Genomic DNA, 21,755 nt, shown 5'->3' on the forward strand with positions numbered 1-21,755 from the left:
AGCAGCCTCAGTAAAAGGAGAACAGTCTCCACTCCGCTTCCCTCGGGCTGACACAAAGAGGGTGAGAACACACACACACGTGATGCTGTGATGTAGGTGTGATTGATATTATTGATTTTGATTTATATGATTATTGAAGTGTCAATAAAGCCCAGCCCACATGGGTCTACAACACCACTAAACACAGTGACATTTTCTTTGTATCAAAACAAAATAACATTTTCCAAATGATATGCATACAATAATCACAGCCTGTACAGCTATCTAGCCCCACTACACAAACCAGCTACCATCTAGCCCCACTACACAACCATCTACCATCTAGCCCCACTACAGAACCAGTACCATCTAGCCCCACTACAGAACCAGCTACCATCTAGCCCACTACACAACCATCTACCATCTAGCCCCACTACAGAACCAGCTTACCATCTAGCCCCACTACAGCAGAACCAGCTACCATCTAGCCCCACTACAGAAACCAGCTACCATCTAGCCCCACTACACAACCAGCTACCATCTAGCCCACTACAGAACCAGCTACATACCACTCAACAGCTCCATCTAGACACAACCAGCTACATCAGCCACTACACAACCATCTCAATCTAGCCACACTACACAACCATCTACCATCTAGCCACACTACACAACCATCTACCATCTAGCCCCACTACACAACCAGCTACCATCTAGCCCCACTACACAACCAGCTACCATCTAGCCCCACTACACAACAGCTACCATCTAGCCCCACTACAAACCATCTACCATCTAGCCCCACTACACAACCATCTACCATCTAGCCCCACTACACAACATCTACCATCTAGCCCTAACACAGCTACATGCCCATACACAACCAGCTACCATCTAGCCAACTACACAACCAGCTACCATCTAGCCCCACTACACAACCATCACCATCTAGCCCCACTACAGAACCAGTTACCATCTAGCACACTACACAACCATCTACCATCTAGCCACACTACACAACCAGCTACCATCTACCCCACTACACAACCAGCTACCATCTAGCCCACTACACAACCAGCACCATCTAGCCCCACTACACAACCAGCTACCATCTAGCCCCACTACACACACTACCATCTAGCCCCACTACACAACACTACCATCTAGCCCACTACACAACCATCTACCATCTAGCACACTACACAACCATCTACATCTAGCCCCACTACACAACACGCTACCATCTAGCCACTACAAACCATCTACCATCTAGCCCCACTACACAACATCTACCATGCTATCCCCACTACACAACCATCTCCATCTAGCCCCACTACACAACCAGCTACCATCTAGCCACACTACACAACCAGCTACCATCTAGCCACACTACACAACCATCTACCATCTAGCCCCACTACACAACCATCTACCATCTATCCCCACTACACAACCAGCTACCATCTAGCCACACTACACAACCAGCTACCATCTAGCCACACTACACAACATCTACCATCTAGCCCACTACACAACCATATCTACCATCTATCCCACACACACCAGCTACCATCTAGCCACACTTACACAACCAGCTACCATCTAGCCACACTACACAACCAGCTACCATCTAGCCCCACTACACAACCAGCTACCATCTAGCCCACTACACAACCATCTACGCATCTAGCCCACTACACAACCAGCTACCACTAGCCCCACTACACAACCATCTACCATCTAGCCCACTACACAACCAGCTACCATCTAGCCACACTACACAACCAGCTACCATCTAGCCCCACTACAACACCACTACCACAGCCCCATACAAACCAGCTACCATCTAGCCCCACTACCAACATCTACATCTAGCCCCACTACACAACCAGCTACCATCTAGCCACAACCACAACCATCTACCATCTAGCCCCACTACACAACCATCTACCATCTAGCCCCACTACACAACCATCTACCATCTAGCCACACTACACAACCAGCTACCATCTAGCCCACACACACAACCATCTTACCATCTACCCCACTACACAACCAGCTACCATCTAGCCACAACTACACAACCAGCTACCATCTTAGCCCCACTACACACAGCTCCAATACTAGCCACACTACACAACCAGCTACCATTAGCCACACCTACACAACCAGCTACCATCTAGCCCCACTACACCAACCAGGCTACCATCTAGCCCCACTACACAACCAGCTACCATCTAGCCCCACTACACAACCATCTACCATCTAGCCACACTACACAACCAGCTACCATCTAGCCACACTACACACACATCTACCATCTAGCCCCACTACACAACACAGCTACCATCTATCCCCACTACACAACCATCTACCATCTAGCACACTAACAACCAGCTACCATCTCCCCACTACCCAGCACCACTGCACATACCAACCAGCTACATCTAGCCCACTACACAACCATTCCATCTAGCCCCACTCAGACAGCTACCATCTACCCCACTACACAACCATCTACCATCTATCCCACTACACAACCATCTACCAATTACCCCACTACACAAACCAGCTACCCATCTAGCCCACTACAACCAGCTACCATCATAGCACACTACACACCATCTACATCAGCCCACTACACAACCATCTACCATCTATCCCCACTACACAACCAGCTACCATCTAGCCACACTACACAACCAGCTACCATCTAGCCACACTACACAACCATCTTACCATCTAGCCCCACTACACAACCAGCTACCATCTAGCCCCACTACACAACCATCTACCATCTAGCCCCACTACACAACCAGCTACCATCTAGCCCCACTACACAACCATCTACCATCTAGCCCCACTACACAACCAGCTACCATCTAGCCCCACTCACACAACCAGCTTACCATCTAGCCCACTACACAACCACTACCATCTAGCCACTACACCAGCTACATCTAGCCCACTACCAACCATCTACCATCTAGCCCACTACACAAACCAGCTACCATCTAGCCCCACTACACAACCATCTACCATCTAGCCCCACTACACAACCATCTACCATCTAGCCCCACTACACAACCATCTACCATCTAGCCCCACTACACAACCATCTACCATCTAGCCACACTACACAACCAGCTACCATCTAGCCACACTACACAACCATCTACCATCTAGCCCCACTACACAACCAGCTACCATCTAGCCACACTACACAACCAGCTACCATCTAGCCCCACTACACAACCAGCTACCATCTAGCCCCACTACACACCAGCTACCATCTAAGCCCCACTAACAACCATCTACCATCTAGCCACACTACACAACCAGTACCATCTAGCCACACTACACAACCATCTACCATCTAGCCCCACTACACAACCAGCTACCATCTAGCCCACTACACAACCAGCTACCATCTAGCCCCACTACACAACCAGCTAACCATCTAGCCCCACTACACAACCATCTACCATTAGCACACTACACAACCAGCTACCATCTAGCCACATAACAACCATCTACCATCTACCCCACTACACAACCAGCTACCATCTAGCCCCACTACACACAGCTACCATCTAGCCCCACTACAACAACCAGCTACCATCTAGCCACACTACACAACCATCTACCATCTACCCCACTACACAACCAGCTACCATCTAGCCACACTCACAACCACTTACCATTGTCTAGCACTCACAACCATCTACCATCTAGCCCCACTACACAAAACCATCTACCATCAGCCCCACTACACAACCATCTACCATCTAGCCCACTACACAACCAGCTCCATCTAGCCACACTACACAACCAGCTACCATCTAGCCCCACTACACAACCAGCTACCATCTAGCCCCACTACACAACCATCTACCATCTAGCCCCACTACACAACCAGCCTACCATCTAGCCACACTTACACAACCAGCTACCATCTAGCCCCACTACACAACCATCTACCATCTAGCACACTACACAACCACGCTACCATCTAGCCCCACTACACACCAGCTACCATCTAGCACACTACACAAGCCAGCTACCATCTAGCCGCACTACCATCTACCACTACAACTCACTAACCATCTAGCCATCTAGCCACTACACAACCAGCTACCATCTAGCCCACACCAACCATCTACCATCTAGCCCCACTACACAACCAGCTACCATCTACCCCACACTACACAACCATCTAGCCATCTAGCCCACTACACAACCAGCTACCATCTAGCCACTACACAACCAGCTACCATCTAGCCCCACTAGACAACCAGCTACCATCTAGCCACACTACACAACCACTACCAATCTAGCCCACTACACAACCAGCTACCATCTAGCCCCACTACACAACCAGCTACCATCTAGCCACACTACACAACCAGTCTACCATCTAGCCCCACTACACAACCATCTACCATCTAGCCCCACTACACAACCAGCTACCATCTAGCCACACTACACAACCAGCTACCATCTAGCCCCACTACGCAACCATCTACCATCTAGCCCCACTACACAACCAGCTACCATCTAGCCACATACAAAACAGCTACCAGCTCCCACTACACAACCAGCTACCATCAGCCCCACTACACAACCAGCTACCATCTAGCCCACTACACAAACCATTCTACCATCTAGCCACACTACACAACCATCTACCATCTAGCCACACTACAAACAGCTACCATCTAGCCACACTACACAACCATCTACCATCTAGCCCACTACACAACCAGCTACCATCTAGCCCACTACACAACCATCTCACCATCTAGCCACAACTACAAACCAGCTACCATCTAGCCCCATACACACCAGCTACATCTAGCCACTACACAACCCACTACCATCTAGCCCCACTACACAAACCATACTACCATCTAGCCCCACTACACAACCAGCTACCATCTAGCCCCACTACACAACCAGCTACCATCTAGCCCCACTACACAACCAGCTACCATCTAGCCCACTACACAACCATCTACCACTCACTACACAACAGCTACCATCTAGCCCACTACACAACAGCTACCATCTAGCCCCACTACACAACCATCTACCATCTAACCACACTACACAACCACTACCATCTAGCCACATACAACAACCAGCTACCATCTAGCCCCACTACACAACATCTACCCATCTAGCCCACTACACAACCAGCTACCATCTAGCCCCACTACACAACAGCTACCATCTAGCCACACTACACAACATCTACCATCTAGCCCCACTACACAACCAGCTACCATCTAGCCCCACTACACAACCAGCTACCATCTAGCCCCACTACACAACCACTACCATCTAGCCCACACACAACCAGCTACCATCTAGCACACTACACAACATCTACCATCTAGCCCACTACACAACAGCTACCATCTAGCCCACTACACAACCAGCTACCATCTAGCCCCACTACACAACCAGCTACCATCTCCACACACAACCATCTACCATCTAGCCCCACTACACAACCATCTACATCTACCCCACTACACAACCACTACCATCTAGCCCACTACACAACCAGCTACCATCTAGCCCCACTACACAACCATCTACCATCTAGCCCACTACACAACAGCTACCATCTAGCCACACACAACAGCTACCATCTAGCCACACACACAACCAGCTACCATCTAGCCACTACACAACCATCTACAATCTAGCCCCACTACACAACCAGCTCCATCAGCCCACACACAACACTCTACCATCTAGCCCCACTACACAAACCAGCTACCATCTAGCCCCACTACACAACCAGCTACCCATCTAGCCCATCACAACCATCTACCATCTAGCCCACTACACAACCATCACATCTAGCCCCACTACACAACCACTACCATCTAGCCCCACTACACAACCAGCTACCATCTAGCCACACACTACAAAACCAGCTACATCTAGCCACACTACACAACCAGCTACCATCTAGCCCCACACAACCAACTACCATACCACAACTACAACATCTACCATCTAGCCCACTACACAACCAGCTACCATCTAGCCCACTACAAACCAGCTACCATCTAGCCCACCTACACAACCAAGCTACCATCTAGCCCACTACACAAACCATCTACCATCTAGCCCCACTACACAACCAGCTACCATCTAGCCCCACTACACAACCAGCTACCATCTAGCCCCCACTACACAACCAGCTACCATCTAGCCCCCACTACACAACAGCTACCATCTAGCCACACCATACACACCAGCTAACATCTAGCCCCACTACACAAACAGCTACCATCTAGCCCCACTACACAAACCAGCTACCATCTAGCCACACTACACAACCAGCTACCATCTAGCCCACTACACAACCAGCTACCATCTAGCCCCACTACACAACCAGCTACCATCTAGCCCCACTACACAACCAGTACCATCTAGCCCCACTACACAACCAGCTACCATCTAGCCCCACTACACAACCATCTACCATCTAGCCCCACTACAAACCAAGCTACCATCTAGCCCCACTACACAACCAGCTACCATCTAGCCCCACTACACAACCAGCTACCATCTAGCCCCACTAACAACCAGCTACCATCTAGCCCACTACACAACCATCTTCCATCTACCCCACTACACAACCAGCTACCATCTAGCCACACTACACAACCAGCTACCATCTAGCCCACTACACAAACCATCTACCATCTAGCCCCACTACACAACCATCTACCATCTAGCCCACTACACAACCTCTACCATCTAGCCCCACTACACAACCAGCTACCATCTAGCCACACTACACAACCACGACCATCTACCCACTACAACCACTACATCTAGCCCCACTACACAACCACTACCATCTAGCCCCACTACACAACCAGCTACCACTAGCCACCACTACACAAACCAGCTACCATCTAGCCCCACTACACAAACCATCTACCATCTAGCCCACTACACAACAGCTACCATCTAGCCCACTACACAACCAGCTACCATCTAGCCACACTACACCAACCAGCTACCATCTAGCCCCACTACACAACCAGCTACCATCTAGCCACCACTACACAACCATCTACCATCTAGCCCACTACACAACCACTACCATCTAGCCCCACTACAAAACAGCTACCACTAGCCCACTACACAACCCAGTACATCTAGCCACACTACACACCATCCCATCTAGCCCCACTACACAACCAGCTACCATCTAGCCACACTACACAACCAGCTACCATCTAGCCCCACTAACAACCACTACCATCTAGCCACACTACACAACCAGCTACCATCTAGCCCCACTACACAACCAGCTACCATCTAGCCCCACTACACCACCAGCTACCATCTAGCCACACTACACAAACATCTACCATCTAGCCCACCAACCATCTACCATCTAGCCCCACTACACAAACAGCTACCATCTAGCCACACTACACAACCAGCTACCATCTAGCCCCACTACCAACCATCTACCATCTAGCCCCACTACACAACCAGCATACACTAGCCACACTACACAACCAGCTACCATCTAGCCCCACTACACAACCATACTACCATCTAGCCCACTACACAACCAGCTTACCATCTAGCCCCACTACAACAACCATCTACATCTAGCCCCACTACACAACCATCTACCATCTAGCCACACTACACAACCAGCTACCATCTAGCCCACTACACAACCATCTACCATCTTACCCCATACACAACCAGCTACCATCTAGCCCCACTACACAACCATTACCATCTAGCCCACTACACAACCAGCTTACCATCTAGCCCCACTACACAACCAGCTACATCTAGCCCACTACACAACCATCACCATCTAGCCCCACTACACAACCATCTACCATCTAGCCCCACTACACAACCAGCTACCATCAGCCCCACTACACAACCAGTACCATCTAGCCCCACTACACAACCAGCTACCATCTAGCCCCACTACACAACCAATCTACACACTACACAACCAGCTACCATCTAGCCCCACTACACAACCAGCTACCATCTGCCCCACTACACAACCATCTAACCATCTAACCACACTACACAACCAGCTACCATCTAGCCACACTACACAACCAGCTACCATCTAGCCCCACTACACAACCACTACCATCTAGCCCACACTACACAACCAGCTACCATTCTAGCCCACTACACAACCAGCTACCATCTAGCCACACTTACACAACCATCTACCATCTAGCCCCACTACACAACCAGCTACCATCTAGCCCACTACACAACAGTACCATCTAGCACCATACACAACCACTACCATCTAGCCCCACTACACACCACTACCATCTAGCCCACACTACACAACCATCTACCATCTAGCCCCACTACACAACCAGCTACCATCTAGCACCCACTACACAAACTACCATCTAGCCCCACTACACAACCATTACCATCTAGCCACACTACACAACCAGTCTACCATCTAGCCCCACTACACAACCATCTACCATCTAGCCCACTACCAACATCACCACTAGCCCCACTACACAACCAGCTACCATCTAGCCCCACTACACAACCATCTACCAATCTAGCCCCACTACAACAACAGCTACCATCTAGCCCCACACACAACCAGCTACCATCTAGCCACACAAAACCAGCTACCATCTAGCCACACTACACAACCATTCTACCTCAGCCCACTACACAACCATGCTACCATCTAGCCCACTACACAACCATCTACCATCTAGCCCCACTACACAACCAGCTACCACTAGCCCCACTACACAACCAGTACCATCTGCCCACTACACAAACCATCTACCATCTAGCCCACTACACAACCATCTACCATCTAGCGCCCACTACACAACCACACCATCTAGCCATACACAGCCATCTAGCCACACTACAACCTACCATCTACCACACTACACACCAGCTACCATTTACCCACACTACACACAGCTACCATCTAGCCACACTACCACCACTCTACCATCTAGCCCACTACACAACCAGGCTACCATCCTTAGCCCCACTACACAACCAGCTACCATCTAGCCCCACTACACAACCAGCTACCATTCTAGCCCACTCACTACACACCATCTACCATCTAGCCCCACTACACACAACCAGCTACCATCTAGTCCCACTACACAACCAGTACCATCTAGCCCACTACCACAACAGCTACCACTACCCCCACACAACCAGCTACCATCTAGCCACACACACAACCAGCTACCATCTAGCCCCACTACACAACCAGCTACCATCTAGCCCCCACTACACAACCATGCTACATCTAGCCCACTACACAACCAGTACCATCTAGCCCCACTACACAACCAGCTACCATCTAGCCCCACTACACAACCAGCTACCACTCTAGCCCCACTACACAACCAGCTACCATCTAGGCCCCACTACACAACCAGCTACCATCTAGCCCCACTACAAACCATCTACATCTAAGCCCCACTACAAACCAGCTACCATCTAGCCCCACTACACAACCAGCTACCATCTAGCCACACTACACAACCAGCTACCATCTGCCCCACTACAAACCAGCTACCATCTAGCCCACTACAAACCAGCTACCATCTAGCCCCCACTACACAACCAGCTACCATCTAGCCCCACTACACAACCAGCTACCATCTAGCCCCACTACACAACCAGCTACCATCTAGCCCCACTACACAACCAGCTACCATCTAGCCCCACTACACAACCACTACATCTAGCCCACACACAACCAGCTACCATCTACCCCACTACACCAACCAGCTACCATCTAGCCCCACTACACAACCAGCTACCATCTAGCCCCACTACAACGCTATCACCCACTCACAACCAGCTACCATCTCCACACTACAACAACCAGCTACCATCTGCCCACTACACAACCAGCTACCATCTAGCCACACTACACAACCAGTTACCATCTAGCCCACACTACACAACCAGCTACCATCTAGCCCCACTAACACAACCAGCTACCATCTAAGCCCCACTACACACCAGTACCATCTAGCCCCACTACACAACCAGCTACCATCTAGCCCCACTACACAACCATCTACATCTAGCCCCTACACAACAGCTACCATCTGCCCCACTACACAACCTACATCTAGCCCCACTACACAAACCAAGCTACCATCTAGCCCCACTACCACAACCAGCTACCATCTAGCCCACACACAACCAGCTACCATCTAGCCACACTACACAACCAGCTACCATCTAGCCCCACTACACAACCAGCTACCATCTAGCCCACTCACAACCTAACAGCCCCACTACACAGCTACCATCTCACCACACTACACAACCAGCTACCATCTAGCCCACTACATACCAGCTACCATCTAGCCCCACTACACAACCAGCTACCATCTAGCCCCACTACACAACCAGCTACCATCTAGCCCCACTACACAACCAGCTACCATCTAGCCCACTACACAACCAGCTACCATCTACCCCACTACACAACCATCTACCATCTAGCCACACTACACAACCAGCTACCATCTGACCACACCAACATCCATCTAGCCCCACTACACAACAGCTCCATTCTAGCCCACTACAAACCAGCTACCATTCTAGCCCCACTACACAACCAGCTACCATCTAGCCCCACTACACAACCAGCTACCATCTAGCCCCACTACACAACCAGCTCCATCTAGCCACAACAACAGCTACCATCTACCCACTACACAACCAGCTACCACTAGCCCCCAACTACCAAACCAGCTAACCATCTAGCCCCACTACACAACCAGCTACCATCTAGCCCACTACACAACCAGCTACCAATCTAGCCACCACTCACAACCAGCTACCATCTAGCCCCACTACCAACCAATCTACCATCTAGCCCCACTACACAACCACTCATCTAGCCCCACTACACAACCAACTACCATCTAGCCACACACACCCACTCCATCTAGCACACTACACAACCAGCTACCATCTAGCCCCATACACAACCAGCTACCATCTACCACACTACACAACCAGCTACCATCTAGCCCACTACACACAGCTACCATCTAGCCACACCACAACCAGCTACCATCTAGCCCCACTATACACAACCAGCTACCATCTAGCCCACACTACACAACCAGGCTACCATCTAGCCCACTACACAACCAGCTACCATCTAGCCCACTACACAACCATCTACCATCTAGCCCCACTACACAACAGCTACCATCTAGCCCACTACACAACCAGCTACCATCTAGCCCCCCACTACACAACCAGCTACCATCTAGCCCCCACTACACAACCATCTACCATCTAGCCCCACTACACAAACCATCTACCAATCTAGCCACACTACACAACCATCTACCATCTAGCCACACTTGACACAACCAGTAACCATCTAGCCCCACTACACAACCAGCACCATCTAGCCCACTAACACAACAGCTACCATCTAGCCCCACTACACAACAGCTACCATCTAAGCCCCACTACACAACAGCTACCATCTTAGCCACACTACACAACCACTACCATCTGCCCCACTACACAACCATCTACCAATCTAGCCCCACTACACAACAGCTACCATCTAGCCCACCTACACAACCATCTACCATCTAGCCCCACTACACAACCAGCTACCCTCTAGCCCACACTACAAAACCACTAACCATCTAGCCACACTACACACTACCATCTAGCCCCACTACACTAGCTACCACTACACAAACCAGCTACCATCTAGCCACACTACACAAACCAAGCTACCATCTAGCCCCACTACACAACCAGCTACCATCTATCACACTACACAACCAGCTACCATCTAGCCCCACACACAACCATCTCCCATCCTAGCCCTGTAGTGGGGCTAGATGGTAGCTGGTTCTGTAGTGGGGCTAGATGGTAGATGGTTGTGTAGTGGGGCTAGATGGTAGCTGGTTGTGTAGTGGGGCTAGATAGCTGTACAGGCTGTGATTATTGTATGCATATCATTTGGAAAATGTTATTTTGTTTTGATTACAAAGAAAATGTCACTGTGTTTAGTGGTGTCTTGTAGACCCATGTGGGCTGGGCTTTATTGACACTTCAATAAATCATATAAATCAAAATCAATAATATCAATCACATACAATCACAGCATCACGTGTGTGTGTGTTCTCACCCTCTTTGGTGTCAGCCCGAGGGAAGCGGAGTGGCAGACTGTTCTCCTTTAAACTGAGCTGCTGGAACAGAGGCTTACTCTGGAGAGACAGACAGAGAAATAGAGGGATGAAGACAGAAGGGAGGGGAGAGAGAGGGATAGGGAGAAAGAATGAGAAAGACAGAGGGATAGAGAGAGACGGAGAGAGAGAGAGAGAGGGATGGAGAGAGGGAGAAGGGGACAGTGGGACATAAACCATTAGATTATAAAAGGGATACTTTAGGATTTTGGCAATGAAGCCATTTATATACTTCCTCAGTGTCAGATTGAACTCGTGGATACAATTTTTATGTCTCTGCCGGCAGTTTGAAGGAAGTTGCTAACTAGTGTCAGCGCAATGACTGGGGAGTCTAGTAGACACCATAGCCTTCCAGTCATTGTGCTAACGCTAGTTAGCGTTTGCTCGCAAAACTAACTCTAACGTCCTTCATACTGGATGCAGAGACATAAAAATGCAATCCATGATTTCACTGCCAAAATCCCAAAGTATCCCTTTAACTGGGCAGTGACAGATCATTTTCGTCTACCAATTATCTCCCCCCCCATTTTCTCTCTCTCCCCTCACACTTCTTCCATCCCTCTCACCTTTTGTTGTGGAGGACATTCATCCACTGTGCTGAAACAAAAACAAACAGAGAAACAACTCCATATTTGCTTGTTCATGAATAAAGATTTACTTGAGAATTGAAGCTTCCGTTTCCTCTATCCCACCCCCCTCTATCCCCCCACAGACAAACCGTAGGCTGTGCTCATGTCTCATAAACAATGGCGTCCTTGTGCTGTACATACACACATGGATACACACACACACTCACTGTCTACGTCGTAGAAGCTTCTGGAACTCCTTCATGTCTTTCTCCAGAGACGGAAACTCATAAAGATCCTCTAACACACACCTGGAGAGAGTCTGACACACACACACACACACACACACACACACACACACACACACACACACACACACACACACACACACATTAACATACACCTCTAACTGACACTTAAAGATATATTTAGGTTTAAGTGTTGTAAATGTATGTGCAGACATGTGCCCGGGGAGAAAACAAAGCTGCAAGCTCACAAGCACACAAACACTTAAGTTATCGCTGTCACTGACATGCTGAATATATCTCCTTTCCTTCCTGTTACTAGGCAGCTATTACCTGGGTTACACTAGATAATCCCCACGACAACCCTCACACACTGGTTACCAAACCTGTGTGTCTCCTCCTACCTTCATGAATGCCTTGATGTGTTCGTCCTCTCTTAGGAAGTCCTTATATAGGCGTGTCCAGTGAGCAACTAGGTGTAATACTTTCCTCTTCCTATAGAGGGCCTCCTTTCCATCCTCCTGACCTTGACCATGCACACGCTTACTGCTGTAGGTGGGACAAGTTAAGGACAATACACACTACACAGAAACACAGACAGACAGACACACATGCAGTGTAAAGGATATTGTCCGAGCAGGGCCTGACAGAGGTCGTTGGTCGTCATGAACACTAGGTATGTCAACAGGAAGTCATCCAGCAGCAGCTCTGAAACAGGAAATGCATCACAGGTCACGAACTTCTATACCTCAGACAGTGAGAGAAAGACAGGAACGTTGAAAGAGGGTTTGTGTCAAAAGTGCGTGGGCCAGATTAGAGTCCACAGCAACATGTTATTTGTGCTCTGAAGGCAGCAGCCTAACCGCTAGACCTCCCCAGGCCCACCTACACCTCTCTGCAGTTGTGTTAATTCAACTTTCTTTGAGAGCTGGGAGAAATGGCCTAAAAATCATATCTAGATTTTTTTTCAAACTTATGGGCGATTCAAAATATACTGATATCTCGATTTGTTTAATGTATTCTCTGAATAAGCTTCGTTGTACAATTAACGGTCAAATACACAGCATTTTAAACAGTCAGCAATAATCTAATGAATTCAGGGATTGTGAAATTGGCCAGTCTGTTCGTTTTAGCCATGATGCTCCTGTACTGCCCGCGTCTGAGTTATGGAAGACATAGTGTCATAGTGCCCATAGACACCATAGTGATGAGCTTTGAGGGCACTAAGCGAAGGACACTGGGACTAAACACCTCCCTCTGCGACTGGATCCTGGATTTCCTGACAGGCCGCCCCCAGGTGCTAAAGGTAGGCAACAACACATCTGCCACGTTGATCCTCAACACAGGAGGCCCTCAGGGTTGCATGCTTCGTCCTCTTCTGTACTCCCTGTTCGCCCACAACTGCGTGGACAAGCATGACTCCAACACCATCACTAAGTTTGCCGACGACACAACGGTGGTAGGCCTGATCACCGACAACAATGAGACTATTGGGAGGTGGTCAGTGTGTTGCCAGGACAACAACCTCTCCCTCAATGTGAGCAAGACAAAGGAGCGGATCGTGGACTACAGGAAAAGGAGGGCCGAGCACGCCGCCATTCACATCGACAGGGCTGTAGTGGAGAAGGTCGAGAGCTTCAAGTTCCTTGGTGTCCACATCACCAACAAACTATCATGGTCCAAACACACCAAGACAGTCGTGAAGAGGGCACGACAACGCCTATTCCCCCTCAGGAGACTACAAAGATTTGGCATGGGTAGCCCCGAGAAGAAATATCAACCCATGAACTTCACTCAACTTTCTAGAGTTTTCCCTGTTAGTTAACAATATCAACGTTTCCCTTTACTGTGGCAATTGTGATCGAATCAACGCAATATTAGCCACTTTCAATGCAACATACCGAAACAAAACAAACTATGCAAGATATTTTGTTGTAGGCAGAACACATCGGAGTAGATTCCATTGCACACGACTCAACCCATACTCTTCACTTGTGTGGCATAACCAATCAGAGCTGCAGTAAACCTATATGCAAATAGACCATTGCCATATATGGATCTATGCCACTTACTTTGAACTGGACTGTGTACAGCTATGGTCGTGAGTAGATGAGCTTGTTTTGAGATCAAAGCAAGAGCTGCATGCAACCACATGTGCACATTTTGTTCATATCCTTTGCTAGTTAGTGAGTTATTAGCCCAGTTATAAATTTGTAGTCAGTAAGAGCTGACTACAAGAGCACAAACGTGTACATTTCTAGATATCTTTGAAAAGCAAGTCAGATAAAGAGCTTTTTTTTGTCTTAAAGGGGCAATGTTGTATTTTGAGACAGGCTTGAATAAGCTAAGTATCCAATAGGCAAAGGGTAGCATAATTTGTCTGAGTCACTGCAATAATGGTATGGGGGATAATAATGCATCTTATTTTGTAAAGTGGTTTCTTGCATCAAACAACACATCTTCAGTCTGAAGGACAAGTGGATAAACAGGTTAATGTCAAGCCCTGTATGTTATTTTCAAAAGTCTCATGGAATGTAGGCCTACATTGAACACCACACATTGTCTGCTACTGTAGGCTGAATGATATAACAGTTATTTGCATGTTAAAATGTTATGGGATGTGTGTTCTCCATTGTTTTTGAAGGTATGCCACTCTGGTAGGCCTACATTATGATCCAATTGCCACAGTAGTCTACTTGGCCACTGGTAAAACTGTAACTAAAGCGGATACAGCCTCAGTGTTCACAGTAAACACGTGCTGGAAGTTACACAAAATGTTCAAAACGTCCAAGTTTGCACTCAGCAGACCTGAAATTTGCTCAGTCCCTAATTATTTTTTTGAAGGAACATTGGTCCTCATATCCCTAAACAGTTATACAGCTGCACCATTGAGAGCATCCTGACTGGTTGCATCACCACCTGGTATGGCAACTGCACAGCATCTGACCGCAAGGCGCTACAGAGGGTAGTGCGTACGGCCCAGTACATCACTGGGGCCAATCCATCCAGGACCTCTATACCAGGCAGTGTCAGAGGAAAGCCCTGCAAATTGTTAAAGACTATAGCCAGCCAAGTCAAAGACTGTTTTCTCTGCTACTGCATGGCAAGCGGTACAGGAGCGCCAAGTCTAGATCCAAAAAGCTCCTTAACAGCTTCTACCCCCAAGCCATAAGACTGCTAAACAGTTAATCAAATGGCTACCCAGATTTTTATATCGACCCCCTTTTTTTAATGCCGCTGCTACTCACTTTACCCCTACCTACATGTACAGTACCAGTCAAAAGTTTGGACATCAACTCATGCAAGGGTTTTTCTTTATTTTTCCTATGTTCTACATTGTAGAATAATAGTGAAGACTTCAAAACTATGAAATGACACATATGGAATCAAGTAGTAACCAAAAAAGTGTTAAACAAATCAAAATATATTTGATATTTGAGATTCTTCAAAGTAGCCACCCTTTGCCTTGTTGACAGCTTTGCACACTCTTGGCATTTTCTCAACCAGCTTCACCTGGAATATTTTTCCAACAGTCTTGAAGGCGTTCCCACATATGCTGAGCACTTATTGGCTGCTTTTCCTTGACTGCAGTCCAACTCATCCCAAACCATCTCAATTGGGTTGAGGTTGGGTGATTGTGGAGGCCAAGTCATCTGATGCAGCATGTCCTGTTGAAAAACAAATGATAGTCCCACTAAGCGCAAACCAGATGGGATGGCGTATCACTGCAGTGGTGCTGTGGTAGCCATGCTGGTTAAGTGTGCCTTGAATTCTAAATAAATCACAGAGTGTCACCAGTAAAGCGCCCCCACACCATCACACCTCCTCCTGTACCGGTACCCCTTGTATATAGCCTCGTTATTTTATAGTGTTACTTTATTTATTTTTTACTTTAGTTTATTTACCCCTATATATAGCCTTGTTATTGTTATTTTATTGTAACTTTTTTTACTTTCGTTTATTTAGCAAATATTTTCTTTCTGCATGGTTGGTTAATGGCTTGTAAGTAAGCATTTAACGGTAAGGTCTAAACCTGTTTTATTCGGCGCATGTGGCAAAGATTTTTTTGTTGTTGATTTGATTTGACATGAGAACAGGCCATGGCTTGGGTGGCTGAGGTCAATGCTGATCTTCTTGACCTGGTGTTGTAGGTGTCCTTCATGATGATGGAAGTGAGTGCTACGGGTCAGTAGTCATTCAGTTCACTTACTTTCCCTTTTTGGGCACAGGGATGACAGTGGACATCTTGAAGCAGGTGGGGCTAACAACCTGAGCTGAAAATGTCCGAAAACACAACAGCTAGTTGGTCTGCACATGCTCTGAGGGTGGAACTATAAAGCTAGCTGGTCTGCACATGCTCTGAGGGTGGAACTATAAAGCTAGCTGGTCTGACAGCATGCTCTGAGGTGGAACTATAAAGCTAGCTGGTCTGCACATGCCTTGAGGGTGGAACTATAAACTAGCTGGTTTGCACATGCTCTGAGGGTGGAACTATAAAGCTAGCTGGTCTGCACATGCTCGAGGGTGGAACTATAAAGCTAGCTGGTCTGCACATGCTCTGAGGGTGGAACTATAAAGCTAGTTCTGTTGCACATGCTCTGAGGGTGGAACATTAAAGCTAGCTGGTCTGCACATCTCTCGAGGTGGAACTATAAGCTAGCTGGTTTTGCACAAAGCTCTGAGGAGTGGAACTATAAAGCTAGCTGGTCTGCACATGCTCTGAGGGTGGAACTATAAAGCTAGCTGGTCTGCACATGCTCTGAGGGTGGAACTATAAAGCTAGCTGGCAATTAGAGCAGGTGAGACATAAAAAGCGTATGGTTAGAAAGGTTAACTTCTCTATTACAGTAAAATAATGTCTCAATGTGTTTCAGTGTCCATATGACCCAGTCTGTTGGACCAAACCTCAAATGCAAATAGCGAGTTGAAACCGCTGGTCAGAGAGGAAGGAGTGATCTCTCAGCTTTGTTGTTGTGAGTGGCAGAGGAGGGGCTTAGTGTGTGTGTGTGTGTAAACAGAGAGGAAGAGGCAAAGCGCGAGGTTTCACTCTCGCCATAATCAGTTAAAAATAAACCCAATGCGTTTCTATGGGTTTATTTTGGACCTAAGCTTGTCGCCTGCCTCAGCCTTTGGGACAATGACTCCCATTGTTAGGGCGGAGACATGAGCATCTCGTCATGATATACAGGTCTCTGGTGTAAATGGGAAGGTGCACACAGCACAGAAGGCACAAAGGAGTCAAGACAAATTACAACATGAGAACAAGTGGACATAAACGCGATACAGGCACTTGGAATATCATGCAAAAACATTCATTCGATTTATTTTGAAATATCTCTTCTCACTGAAGAGTTTCAGGAAGAATGGTATAAGTAATGGTGGATTATACAGGTCCAGCCCTGGCAATGCAGTTTCATGAAGGGCTGAGAATGCAGTTGGCCTGAGCAAGGCGCTGAATCACTGATCTACAAATCATCTTACATCCCTAATAGCCACTCATTATGTTATCAAGATTAGTGCATCTGTGCAGACTGAGCTTGCTGCACAACGTTAAACTCTGTCCATGGGAAACATGGAACAAAAAAAGTAATGGTTCGGCAGAGCAGTGGATAGAGCAGCCGAAAGGTTCCTATGAATAATTAACTAACCAGCTGTCTGACGTTTAGATAGGAAAGCAAGCTTTTTATAGAACACCACTTTAAATGACTAGACTATTTAGCTGGCTTCTACCTCTTTCCTTCTCTCCACCCTCCCCCCTCTCTCCTTCCACCCTACCTTTCCAATTTTCCAACTGCTTTCATTTTCTCCATGTTAACAACTCTCCTTAACTCCTCCAATTTCATCTTCATCTTCATCTACAAACACACCCACCCACCCACCCACACCCACACACACACCCCACACACACAACACACACACACACAGACACACAGACACACACCACCCCCAGCCCACAGATCTAATCTTAGTAATCAGGTATTGTAGTGTTGTGCGTTAATCTCGCTTTAGGCTTGTTTCAGCTTGTTAAACATGTTGCTGTTTAAAACACACACACAGACACAGACGCGCGCACGCACTCACAGAGGCACACATGCGCACGTACACACACACTCCTCTCTTTCTTTTCTTTCAGCTCTCTTTTTGACTGGTGATCATTAGGGCCGAAGACTCATTTACCCAAGATGGTCTTTTGTCAGCGTTTCCCAATATGTCACGCTAGTTAGACAACACTGAAATATGCTACAATATATTCCTGAGAAAGAAAGAACAAAAGAAAGAATGAAGAAGAGTAGAAGTAGTAGTTATGTTGCAACATGTCAGGACATTCCTAACAGCAGGGGAGGGATTGGTGCACACAAACAAACACACAAATTAAATGATTTGGTGTACATTTAAATAAGTGTAATGGACTGAGTACAGATCTTTGGGGGATCCCACAATCACCAAACTATCTGCTGTGTGTATGTGCGACCGGAAGTCCCCACAAGAATAGTAAACTAACCAAAATTTGACCAATTGGGGACATTTTGTTAGTCCCCACAAAGTCAAATGCTATTTCTAAGGGGTTTAGGGTTAAGGTAGAATTTGTGTTTGGGTTAGAATTAGGTTTAGGGGTAATGGTTAGAAGTCAGGGTTAGGTTTTGGGGTTAAGGTTAAATAGGATTTAACAAGACTGTGCTAAGGATAAACAAGACTGTGTGTGTGTGTGTACGTGTTTACTCACCAGACACTCTGCTCTCCGGTGCTCCTCTCTGGTCATCCAGTCGTAGGTCACTCAGCAGGTGTTCTAGAATCTTCAGGGGTGTTCCAGCCACCACCACATACCTAAACAGACACACACAGAGAAAAGTTACACATAAACAAGGACTCACACTCACGCACACACACACATACATGATACACACATACCAACACACCTGTCAGAAGCACAGGAGGAGGAGCAGGAGTAGTATTCCTCAGAGCTGCTATCTCTCCTTTCTCTCTCTTCCCTCTCCTCCTCTCCCTCCTCATCCTCCCCTTCCTCATCAATGTAAGGTAGACTACTCCAGTCATCTTCATCCTCATCATCAATGTAGGGCAGGTAAGGGACATTGAAGGTCAGGACAGAACTACTACAACAGTCATCGTCATCATCATCACTACCCTCTTCATCTTCCTCTGCCTCCACTAGTGTGACAGTTCTCAAGTCCATCTCAATTCCTCCAGAGGATTTGCTCTCTCTAGCGCAAAATGCCCAGCCAGGGTGCTCTGTCCTGGGCTGAAGAGCCAGCCTGCTCCCCCTGCCTGCCTGGAGCTCCACAGATATAGAGGCTCTATAGTAGCTCTACCCCAAAAGGGGATGTACTGAGGCCTCCCCTCTCCCTGCCTAACCCCAGAGACACACACACACCCTTTATAAAGTGTAAACACATCCTCTAGGCAGCAAACAGTCTTGCTTTCCTTTGCTTTGTTTCTCCCTTCAAGACAAGAAAATCATTCTCTCTCTGCTTGCAGCTAAAACACACACATTCTCTGTCATAACACACACAAACCCACACACATCCTCTAGGAAGCAAACACACAATCTATCTTGTCAGGGCAGAAGCTGTTGTGCGTGCAGGCATGCAAAGGGTGTGACTTAAGACAGAGGGAAAAGGAGGGAGAATGTAAAATATTTTTCTTGACATGGCTTTCAACGAACAGGTTTGTCTGGGACATACACAGCATATAGTCTTTATAGATTATATATAATGTTTACATGATTTATTTGTATATTCCAGCAACGCCTACAAAGACAGAGAGATTGAAAGTGAAAGATAAGGATACTGACCTCTTCTCTCCGTCCTCCTCTCTGGCCCCTCCCCCTGATGGCGAGGAAGCGGGGTTAGGTGATGTCACTGATGATGGCGAGGAAGCGGGGTTAGGTGATGTCACTGATGATGGCACTCTCTGTAGCACAAGGACGTCCCGACCCCTTTCCTTAAGACACACCCTCCCTACTGCCTCTCCCTGAGAGAGAGAGAGAGAGAGAGAGAGAGAGAGAGAGAGAGAGAGAGAAGAATTGTACATTGGTATTGTATGCAGAATATAGCGAGAAACAGGATGACAATGTGTGTTGTGTAGGGAGTTTTATCACACAGAGTGGAAAATATACATATATTGTAGGGTGTCCAATCAAAAACGTATCTTTTGACCAATGAGTGAAATAAGTTAATTACGTAGATAATCCTTTAAGAAAACCAATGGTCCAAACCTCATGTCTCTATCATAATCCGTTCAAAGGTTACAAGAGTTTTTACCCTTGTAGGATGGCCAGAATTAGGGTGACTAAATCAATGGAGGCCAGAGAAGAAAAAATAGGTCAAAACTCTGAAAAAATTGCATCTCATCAGATAGACTGGATTCTGTGCAAGAATGAAAACTACTGCTAACTTACAGGCTCACTTTCCCGACGAACTCGTCATCTTTCCTCTCGAAACCGCAGGACATAAAACAATATAGAGCTAAGATGTACAGTGGGGAGAACAAGTATTTGATACACTGCCGATTTTGCAGGTTTTCCTACTTACAAAGCATGTAGAGGTCTGTAATTTTTATCATAGGTACACTTCAACTATGAGAGACGGAATCTAAAACAAAAATCCAGAAAATCACATTGTATGATTTTTAAGTAATTAATTTGCATTTTATTGCATGACATAAGTATTTGATACATC

General features: G+C 47.4%; 1 protein-coding gene across 1 annotated transcript in view; it reads right to left on the minus strand.

Moving 5' to 3' along the window:
• rapgef5a (Rap guanine nucleotide exchange factor (GEF) 5a) overlaps positions 1 to 20,338 on the minus strand; it is a 37,611-nt gene extending 17,273 nt beyond the window's left edge. The window contains 7 exon segments of the mRNA XM_070436391.1: positions 12,191 to 12,269; positions 12,815 to 12,845; positions 13,045 to 13,136; positions 13,464 to 13,614; positions 13,689 to 13,767; positions 19,784 to 19,884; positions 19,977 to 20,338. Of these exon segments, the coding sequence (XP_070292492.1) occupies positions 12,191 to 12,269; positions 12,815 to 12,845; positions 13,045 to 13,136; positions 13,464 to 13,614; positions 13,689 to 13,767; positions 19,784 to 19,884; positions 19,977 to 20,251 (808 nt within the window). The 5' untranslated portion in view covers positions 20,252 to 20,338.
• Between the last annotated feature and the right edge of the window lie 1,417 nt (positions 20,339 to 21,755).

The sequence above is a fragment of the Salvelinus sp. IW2-2015 genome, linkage group LG31 (assembly GCF_002910315.2).
Source record: "Salvelinus sp. IW2-2015 linkage group LG31, ASM291031v2, whole genome shotgun sequence".
In the NCBI taxonomy this organism is placed as follows: Eukaryota; Metazoa; Chordata; class Actinopteri; order Salmoniformes; family Salmonidae; genus Salvelinus; species Salvelinus sp. IW2-2015.